At 39.6% G+C, this 11178-nt stretch overlaps 1 protein-coding gene across 1 annotated transcript; it reads left to right on the top strand.

Moving 5' to 3' along the window:
- The first annotated feature begins 3150 nt into the window (after nucleotides 1-3150).
- On the top strand, nucleotides 3151-7951 carry LOC149274382 (keratin, type I cytoskeletal 19-like). The gene is made up of 7 exons (XM_089505618.1): nucleotides 3151-3768; nucleotides 4695-4777; nucleotides 5285-5441; nucleotides 6039-6200; nucleotides 6577-6702; nucleotides 6793-7017; nucleotides 7811-7951. The coding sequence occupies exons 1-7, from the start codon at nucleotides 3151-3153 to the stop codon at nucleotides 7949-7951; spliced, it is 1512 nt and encodes a 503-aa protein (XP_089361744.1).
- Nucleotides 7952-11178: the final 3227 nt, after the last annotated feature.

Here is an 11178-nt window from a genome sequence, read left to right as displayed (position 1 = left end):
GTCTACAAATGACTTATGTATATACCCCAAACTTTAAAGGAATAATAGCACCAGATGACACAGAATACACAGTTTTAGGGCAACTAGTCTTAGGTTTAGGTGACAATCTGAGAGGAGCAGCAGGTAACCTGCATGATGCTGTCCATGAAAGAGTGGGCATCTGTGGTCCTATGGCACCAATCTTGAGCCCTCTAGAGGCTGAGCATTGCACAACACCTGGATATAATATATGTCAGCGCTCGGCTCAGTGCGTCCTCTAGAAGGCACAAGGGTAATAATATATTTATTAGTACGTACCTACCCAGTCTCAACATAAAGACAACGGGGCCAGGTCACTGCAGGTGTAGGCAGCAATAGTCTTTGTGGTGGACATTTTGCAATCTCTTGTAGCCCCATATGGTCCAATGATTTCCACAAGCCTTGTTATGGAACTCGATGTCTATGTGGCCTAGTTCACAATAAGTAGCCAAAAATAAATTACAGTAAAATGCAAGGGTGTATTAGAAACAGCACATACTAATGATTCACTCATTAAGGTCATACTCAAAGTATTATTATAGGATTTTCATACAACGTGACACAAGCATTTTTATGTGAGAATGTGTTCTTTAATGGCATGATTCATGTGATCATGTATGTTGACAACCTTTAGCGTTAGATCGCCCCCTACTGGATTGTTAGTTCTACAACCAAACTTAATCAGCAAGCGTGTGAAATCACAGTATATCTGACCGCCACCCCTTCACACCCAGTCTGACTACACCTTGGTCTTCTACTGCAAGAACACATACATATGGGAAGCCCTAAAGGCAGACAAGACAAAATCAAGACAAAGTTTGAATGCTTAGGCATTTCTGTGACTTTTCAAGTTACACATTGGTCTCTTTGGCTATTATAGTTATATTATATAGTTTCAGTTTCTGTGGCACAAATAACAGAGCACATACAGTCACACCTTACCAAGCCGTGGCATATTTATCTTCGGCACTGCCATAGGCCTAAGCCACCAGACGCCCCAACTGCCCAGTGTCCTTCTTCTCATCTCTGGGAAAAGACGTCATATCCCGGCTCTCTGACCTTAAGGGCACTGAGGCGATATGTTGAAGTGGACAATTTTGTGTATAAGTACTTTTATTTAGTGTTGTTGATATTATACATATCTGCACTGCTGCGTTCAATAACTATGAGTCTCCTGTTTTATCTTCTCTGCAAAAAACACAACAAAATTATATTTCAAAGCTTTGCTATATTGTATATCATATTGTATACTTGTGATAGCATAACAACGTGTAGTTGGCCTAGGAGGCTGCACAGGGTATCAACATACCTGGGAACTTTCTAAATTAGTTGACCATGAAGCATAAAAATGGAAACCTTTGATGGCCGGTTGAGAAGACCGAATGTCATTTATCTAATAGCTCTAGTACCAGTTCTTGTGGAAACCCTTACTTGTTATTATTTAAAGGTACACTTAATTGAGCCACCTGCATTCAAGCAGGGATATCAACCATAACATACTGGTAGCTAAAGAACCAATTGGAGGTCTTAGATATGACCACATCAGTGTGAGATAGGAAGCGCTGGCTGACCCTGGGATTCTGCCCCTTGACCCTGAGATTAAGGCAAAAACTCTGAGACTTCGAGTCAATCCCTAAAAGTACCCAGCTATGGGCATTAAGCAGGTTTGCAGCACGTTAGCCTCCAATTCCTCTAGGAAGCTAGAAACCCCAGGGATGGTCCATACTGGCAAAAATCAAGTGTCTTCTCTTGTCTATCCCCATTATTAGAATCATTTCGGTACAACCAGGTTTTGTAAGTCATGATTTATACAAAATATATATTTTGTGAACTAAGTAACATTGGTAGGGTAAGAAGCCTATATTAAAATCTATGTTAGGATCAAAGTTGGCATCTGGTCACCGGAATCCACATGGTGGCAAAAAGCTAAGCTGGGATCTGATAATGCAGAAAGTCAACCATTGGAATGCTTCTTCTCATAATTCCCCATTCTAACTCAGATTTGCTTCGCCTGGGCTTTCACGAGCATGACCCTGCATGAGTTAAAGGGAACCGATAATCATTTTGCTTACTACTGGTTCCCATTGCTGATTTCTCCACAGTTTGCCCCAGCATGTCATTAATGTTTATGGTTTAATTTTATGAGACTTTTATGCAAGTTTGTACTGAGTCACATACACCTGCAATGGTAGAAACTATGAGCCATCAGCACTATACACAAGTAACCAGTTGCATTAAAGGTACATTCGTGCAGGTATTTGGCTGGCCCTCCGAAAATAATATTAAGACGCTTATAAAACATATTTACCTCTCCCATTAATTGTTCCATAAAGTAGAAATAAACTAACTGGTATCAGGAATCCAATATACATAATTTGGTTTTTTTTCCAACTCATGAATCCAAAATGAAGTCTATTATATTTTGAGAATACTCACTGTATGCTTGTATGTCCTCTGAGAATATAAAATAACTTAATAGTTTGTTTGACTTTTATGGAATAAATACATCAATATGTTCAATAAAAAGTATACTACCAGTGGTCTAGGAATAAGAGTTACTTGGTCTTCACTTTTTTCCAGTTGGAGGTGATCCCCACTACCATGGAAGGTCTCATCTTCCTACTGCTCTCTATAACTGTTGCAAACACCCCCTAACACCCCCTCATACTCCATATACCCTATCTTCACAATGTCTTTTATTGGTTATTACTCTATATATCTCTTATTCCTATGGACTCAATGAACCTGGCAAAAAAAAAAATGTAAAGCATTGCATCTTTTCACCAAATTATTGCCACAGGGACTATATAGAGTTTGGCTTTCACATTCTCTATGCATGTTTGGACTAATTGCATAACTACATTGTATCAGTTCATGATGAATTGAACACTAATTGCTACTTTGCTGAAAAAAAAGATAACACCCTTATGCTAGAAACATAATGAATGTCCATTATCACAGAAAAAAAAAGCGTTAAAAGAAATTTGGCACATGGAAGAGAACTCCAATTAAATGGTGACACCCAATGCATCTCTGATATAAAAGTAACGTGTCAGCTCAACTGTGGTCGTCTGTGAGATCCAGTTGTTGGGATTACTTCTCTTTGCGTTTAGGTCTTTACTGCTTTTTAACATGAGCACTAGACATGGATCAGGATCTGTCAAGGGGAAAGGAAGCTCGGGTGGTCTTAGCTCATCTCATAGATCTTCTAGTGTTAGGGTGTCTTCTGGAAAGCATAGCTCAGGTGGATTTTATGGTGGTGGTGCATCAGGTGTTAGTTATGCAGGAAGTTTGCATGGTGGATATGGAGGAAGCAGTGGAAGTATGAGTGGTGGCTATGGCAGAGGGCTTTGTGCTGGTGGTGGATATGGCATTGGTGGTGGAGCTGGCTATGGTGGTGGAGCTGGCTATGGTGGTGGAGCTGGCTTCGGTGGTGGAGCTGGCTATGGTGGTGAAGGTGGTTTTGGTGGTGGTTCAGGCTTCGGTGGCGGATCTGGATATGGTGGTCATTTTGGCTTTGGTGGTGGACATGGATATAAAGATGATTTTGGAATACTCTCTGGCAATGAGAAGGTAACAATGCAGAATCTGAACGATCGTTTGGCCTCATATCTTGACAAAGTACAATCCTTGGAAGAGGCCAATGCTGAATTGGAGAGAAAGATACGAAACTGGTACGAGACACATGGTCCAAGGCCAATCCAAGATTACAGTCACTACTATAAAACTATTGAAGAACTGCAGAAAAAGGTGAGGGGACAACAGCTCGTACACACTGCAAATGAGACAAGTTATGTGTTTAATTTTGCCAGTTTTTGTGAAATGAAAGAATTCCATCTCATCTTATTAACTGTAGGTTTTAAGGGACCAACAATGCTTTTTGTGCAGGGTTCACGCTTAATTTGTTAACATGGTATTTTGTACTGACTACAAATCACTTGATCTGTGAAAAGATACTCAAATTGTTTGTATTCTTTAAAAATCAGATAAAACAAATTTTAATAATATGGAAAAAAATAGAATATTAATGTATTTTTAAAAAACGTTCAAATGCCATCTTAATAAGAAAACTAGAGGAACTCAGAGGTCTTTCCTTTAGATGGAAGAAAAAAAACTTTTTTGATTAGTTTCTGTGTTTTTGCTTTGTGCGTCTTTGAGTTTCAAGGGATCACCTGAAAGTTCTTCGTTTTGTCTTAATAAACTTTATGTAGTAATAGTATTTTTTGTGGTTTTAAGTAAGAGGAAGCGAGCACCCTATAGGTGCCTGCCTTTTTTTTTTGTCACGTGACAATTGAGTGTTCCTGGGGAAAATTGAGAATGGAGCAAAAATGTGACATTATAACTAAGAATGATGTTTCTAATGCTGCATTTAGTTACAAAGTGTTACATTCTGCAAAGAATGCACATAAAACTGCTATTGCAATATACAAATGATACATAAGAATTGGTGTAAACTTATCGGTGGACTTCATCAATGTCAGATAGTGTGGGCTTCTGATTATATGAGAGTGGGGGATGTAGGACATGCCTTCTTTATGTGCTTGGCCCCTAATAGCACTCTATAAGTTTCTCTAGAAAAATTGATTTCATTAGAACTAAGGACATGCAAATGCAAGTATTTTGGGTGCTAACAACACGCTTGTCTCTGAATAAAATGCATTCTTATTTACTTTTAGATCCAAAATGCCACACTTGACAACGCTCGTGTTGTCCTCCAGATTGACAATGCCAGACTGGCAGCTGATGACTTCAGAATTAAGTGAGTCTAGGATGGTCAGACGAGTCACATTACGTGGCCATTTATTGCTTAGCTTGACACTTTGCATGCCTATATTGCTTACCATGGAGCAGAATCAGTATTGCTTAGTCCACTACTGCGTAAAAGTACCCCAATATTGGCAAGTCCCAGCCAATTAAATATAACTCATTTTCAATGATTTATAATTAAACCACTTACGAAAGCACAATGAAAACCACTAAATAGTCGTTACAAGGCCAACAAACACCTAAAAGACCAGAAAGCACTTTCATTAACATGTAGCAGAAAACTATAGACAACATCATCAACAGGGTTATGAACATTGAAGTCTTTGTTACAGGCCTGCAATATCCTTGGGTAGCCAATGGCATTGCTGAACAAAAAACATACATTTATGATTCTTGTCTGCAGAAGAACCCCTTTTACTCTGAATATCCAATAAATCTACCATGTGGCAGGTTGTTTTGGAGATATGCATTGACTGTTGTTATTCTGCTTAACATTTAGGTATGAGAATGAGCTCCATATGCGCCAGTCGGTAGAAGCAGATATCAACGGACTGAGGAGAGTCCTGGATGACCTCACTCTCTGCAAGAGTGACCTGGAGCTACAAGTGGAGAATCTGAAGGAAGAACTGGAAGCCCTGAAGAGGAACCACGAGGAGGTAAAACGCACCAATATTCAGCTAATTAAAAAGTGATGCCATTTTGATTTCAGAGTAGGCAGTGTTATAGTTAAGGGGAGACAATGGACAAACAGTAACCATGGAGATCCAGTAGGACAGGATATACTTGTAACAGGACCATGCGTTAATAGGAAATAAAGACTAAATCGGAGTCAACAGATGTGCTTTGCATGGGTTTTGCCAGATCCACAACCAAGAAAACTTACAAGCAGTAGATGGCACAGTGGTCTAGTGGCCCATGTCCTTATAGACAACCTGTCCTGGTCACAGGGGTGCTTCTATGAAGCCTAAGGTTCTATGTTGCTAGATTCTGGGCAGTACACGCTTCTCTTAGGCGTCCTGTATGCTCCTTGATGCCCCAATCGTAATGCCTCATACATCTTGAGGGTCACACCTAAATCTATAGCTGGGTTTGAGGTAAGGGCAGAAATGTCCTCTGTTTGCGACCTTTGTCAGATTGTCCTTGAAATAATGCAGCCTGCTGAAACTTCACACAACTCAGCTGACCCCACCTGATGAAAGGCAGGAGAATGGATGTATACAAAGACTCACGTTACAATTGTCTTCTGTGTGCAGGAAATGAAGGCGCTGAGAGGACAGGTTTTGGGAACCGTCAACGTTGATATGAAGGCAGCACCGGGAATTGACCTGCAGAAAGTACTTCATGACCTGAGACAAGAATATGAGTCAATGATCGTCAAGAACCAAAAGGAAATGGAATGCTGGTACCAGGAACAGGTGATTATACAAACTGTTAATAGGATTTTAATAGTAATAGGGTCATTTACAGAAGGCTGGACTACAGCAGATGTTTTGAGATGGCTTGACACGGACACCCATGCTCTTATCATAATCTGTGAGATCCATACTTTGAAACCATTCCCCAAAAATCTGTGTATATATATAACATATATGAAAAAATACTTGTCGTTTAAAGTCATTCCCGTTACAATGGACATTCACATAATAAGAAAAATTATTGTCTTCTCCGTAGCCACATGGCCATCAAATCCCTTTTAACCACGATGGCAGAACAAACTATCTTTCGTACAATGTCAACATTATTTAATGATATTTAGCTTGTAAATGTTAATATGTTCAATCTTTTTTACAGTCTGAAGAACTGAGCAAGCAGGTGAACACAAGCAGCAAAGAGATCAAGAGCGTTCAGACTGAAGTGATCGAGTTAAGACGCACTCTCCAGAGCCTTGAAATTGACCTCCAGGCTCAGCTCAGCATGGTACGCAACACTCCTCCTCTTATTTCTTGCTTCTTTCCATTGACTTTCCCCATTGAATTTGTACATTTAAAAAATGACTTCTTATTCCAGAAAATGGCTCTAGAGGGCACTCTGGCAGAGACAGAGGGACGTTACTGTATGCAGCTCTCACAGATCCAGGCTTTGATTCAAAAAGTAGAGGCAGAACTGGAAGAGATACGCTGTGATATGGAAAATCAGAGCCGGGAATACAAGATACTCTTGGACATAAAGTCACGTCTGGAACAAGAGATCAGCACTTACCGCAGCCTGCTAGACAGCCAGGGAACCCAGTATGTTTTTCCTGGACAGTAACATCTCTTGTGGGCTGAGGGACATGAGATAGGCGGAATGTCTAACTCGATGTGTCGCATATTCATGCTTATATAGACCCTACACTTATTAATCCCTTCATACATTCTAGACTAGTAGTTATCTCTGTATTATGTCGAAATTGCCTGCTCCTTGTATAATTTAAGACCAAGTACCAAGGTAGGACGAGAACGAGATTCCACCCAGTACGGCCAACATGTCCTCCTTCTTTATTTTGTATAGGTTCTGGAGATGTTTAGTTTAGCTAAAAGATGTCATGTCATTACTTTCCTGAGGGTAGTCACCGATGCCACCATACATGTTGATTACTCTACATTAATAAACATTTTGGATCTTTTTACCGCAGGATTCCTAAAGGTTCAGCAGACCACTCTTATTCCTCTGATTACTCATCGGGTTCTCAGTCAGGAAAACAAGGTATGGAATATAGAATTAATTAATTTAGTAATGAAAACAGCTGCGATTGCAACAACTGCCCTTTAAGATATACAATAAAAACCAACAGATGTCCAGCTGCAAACGTTCTAAATGATACCTTTAGAGAATGGGAAGAATATCTGTCGATATAAGGTGGGGCAGGAGCCACAAAGACAGGTCTAACAAACCATTGTTATTTACCCTTCCTTATGTCATCGGTTGGCATCTAATGAGAGGGCTTAACTTGATGAGTAATAAACAATTTAAGAGAAAGCTGTCAAACTATTCTATATGAATTACACTCACATTAGCCAAAAATATAATCTTTTTTTTATTTTAGAATTATTTTTACTTTCGTGTATCAAATATTGTCCTTTCTTCTTCAGGCGGATCACATTACACTAGAACTCGCGTAGAAGATAGTGATGGACGTGTGATCTCTTCTCGTGACCAACACCATCAATCTGGCTACAGAAAGTGAGCCAACCCGACTCTCCTCTTCTCTATCTTGCCTAATGCCGTATGAGGGAACCTATTTTCTTGTCTGGAGTCAATCAAATTTCTAGATTCTTTAATCAAACCATCTGGGCTAAAATTATGACGTTTATAGGTATGATACTTACTATACTGAGTGGTTCCAGTAATACCCCTGGGTATCTGAAACAGATTGTAATGTTTGAAGGATTGCATTGTTTAGCGTCAGTATAATAACAGTTGCCCAGTGTCTTTCTGTGATGTTCTGTCTCCAGACATCTTTGTTGACAAAAGTGGGTCTTTCATGTCTTTATTAAAGCTTTGCTATGTGGCTTTCATTACAAATGTTGTTGTGGTTGATTCTTTATAGCATCACTACCATTTATACACCTTTTACTAGGATGACTCTTGGCCTAGTCTGGCCAAAATGCACATGGGGCAAACCCACCGTTGGGTTGCTTGCACACAATTGGATGACAAGGGGTCACCACAAGTCCCCTGAGGAACTGAAAAAAATTATATCACCCTAATCCATAGGGCTTTGGAACCCAAACCAGCAGCTGCCATCTTCACTATGTCTTCATATATATGGGAGGACGCACGTAGTGTCACAATCATACCTGGGTACTTCTGAGTTCTGGCTACCCGGAGCCCTCCCTTGCGGGACACGGACATTGGGCGGTCATGCAACGTCAGAGAAGACTCATGCATTACCATAAACATGACCCCCTAGAGGCATTGAAAACAAAATGGTACGGTTTAACTCAATATATTAAGGTTGAAAACCAAATTCTTACAACATGGGGAAAAAAATCAACATAAATTAATGCTATCGAATATAAAGTATTTGGTGCCTTAAAATTACTGCTATGTATTCAGTTAGAGAACAGATGGTATGATCACTTTTGTAAAAGAAAATTATCGGAGTATTTTTATGAATGGGTTTTAGCTGGCACTTTTACCAGTCCTCCTCACAAAAGTATTACAATGAGCTTCTGCTGTAGCACTAAGCATCAGGAATCTGAGCACTAGAATATTGGCGGAAATACTGATTCTTACCTTATAAACCTCGAAGTAAAAGGAGATTCCACTAAAACAACTCTCATTACTACAGCTGTGTTCTACCAAAGGTTTACACCTCAGTTGTCAAAAAAGCTGATAGCATGAAGAAGAATAACAATTGTAAATTGTTGACCTTTATCTTGCAAGTGCACTCAAAGTGCTTTAGGGCGGCAAATTCAGGATTAGATTTTGGGGTGGAGGAACTAAAAGGTAATTAGGTAATACATGCGTGGGATTGTTTCATGAAAGATCCCATTGTGTCTGATTATGGTTAACCTGTTTTATCATGAAGCCCCAGAGGTGTAGAGCTGGATAACTCACGGTTCTATCATTCCCAATACAAACATCATCTGTTACTGTTTGTATAATTGCACCAAAATCGTGAGAATTTATGTGAGGGAAAGCTAAATTCTGAACTTCTTATTTCATATTCCCTATGTCAGCATGGCCAATGGTTAGTATACTATAACTCAGGCATAGACTGGCCATCTAGCACACTGGGCAAATGTCTGGTGGGATGTTGCTGGACATCACTCCATACAAACCTGATCTGCTGCTTTAGCGTGCCAGGGCCGCCTCGTTATCCCCAGATCAGACCTGTCACGACTTCGTGGGTTCACCAAAGCTGCAGAGGCGACAAATAGCTTTAGAGTGCATGGCAAGAATAAAAACACAGAACCTCCACAAAAAGAGGTTAAAACTGTTTGCGGGATTTATGTGTTAAGTAGCATAGAGCACAGAACCTAGTTATACCTTATTTCAAAATTCAAGTCAATAGTCTTGACTTTTGAGCTGGAGGCCATGTAGTGTGTACCCATTGTGTACCCATATGACCCTTTAGTTATTGTCTTCAGTGCAGTATACCTCCCCATTTCTTAATTAGTCTATAGAACCTATTAAGTAAAGTTAGATTACCTCCTTTACTATATGTATTCCATAAAGGAAGAAGAAGGTTATCTTATCATCATCAAAAAACATTCATGGCATCCTTTTCACTGTATATGATCCCCCTTGGCATTGTATGTGACAAGAAAAGGTACATGGGCATGATTCATAAGCGAGAAAAATAACATATTGTAACTAAGGCAACATTGTAACGAGTAAATCGCAAGATGTCTCATAAATCAATCTGCTTTAATCTGGTCCTCAGGGCACATCTGCCATTGTGGAATCTCCCAGTACAGGTGGATGTGTCAGTCATTGATACAGCCACCTGTGCCATCAACCTGTGTACCTTACGAAAAAAAAGGGTGGGGAGCCCTGTCACAAAGAACCACACTTGAAATGATGATTTTGAAAGATTTTGGAGAGAAATCAACAGTGTAATTTCATGGGAACTTGTTGCACCCGGGGCAACATCACTCTGGATATACATTGGATGTGCGAACCCCTCACTGACTCAATACCATTTAGGTAATGGCTCTGGAGAAGCAACGCTATAATAGATGAAGTTGTAGATTTTAGTAAAAAAACCCACAATATTCTGTAAATAAAAGTAACTGAGTGAGCAATGGATGCCTGCAGAAGCTAAATTGGAGATTGGGCAGTTAAATGGCAGGTGGGGTTCAACATAGAAGAATGGAAAGTTACGCATTTGGAGAAGAAAAGCAAATGATAATTTGAATGGTTGCTTATTGGAGAAATCCTATATAGGATAGCATCTGGGAGTAAGCATATTTATGGTGTTTATTAAAAAGAGCTATTCGTGTACAGGGTGAGATAATATTTTCTCTTTATATATCAGTGGTAATTTTGGGCATACATTCATAAAAAAAGACATCATGGAATTGGAAGGAACTCAGATCCACACACAAAAAAACATAATTAAAAAAGGAAGATCTCATTCCAAATTGGGATTTTTTACTTTAGAGGAACCCCTTTGGGGCAGTATTGGATTCACATCTCATTGGCAGATATATAGAAAAAAAACAGGCACTGATTTTGGGTTTGGAGAAAGCCGATGTGGGACATTTTGTACCAATTCATTTTGGGCATGCTGATTCAAGGTTTCCAAAGGCAGAACAATGTGAATCACATGCTATTTTCTGTGGTAGGACCCACTTAATCCATCATTTTGTTAGTTGACTCACCCAATAATTAAAACTTTTACAATTAGAATTATTCTTGTCAACGAGGTATAATCTTCAACATGTGACCCTTAACCTTTACAGC

The sequence above is a fragment of the Sceloporus occidentalis genome, unplaced genomic scaffold (assembly GCF_023333645.1).
Source record: "Sceloporus occidentalis isolate IW3139 unplaced genomic scaffold, rSceOcc1.0.p SCAF_335, whole genome shotgun sequence".
NCBI lineage: Eukaryota > Metazoa > Chordata > Lepidosauria > Squamata > Phrynosomatidae > Sceloporus > Sceloporus occidentalis.
This window is presented reverse-complemented; position numbering and strand designations above follow the sequence as displayed.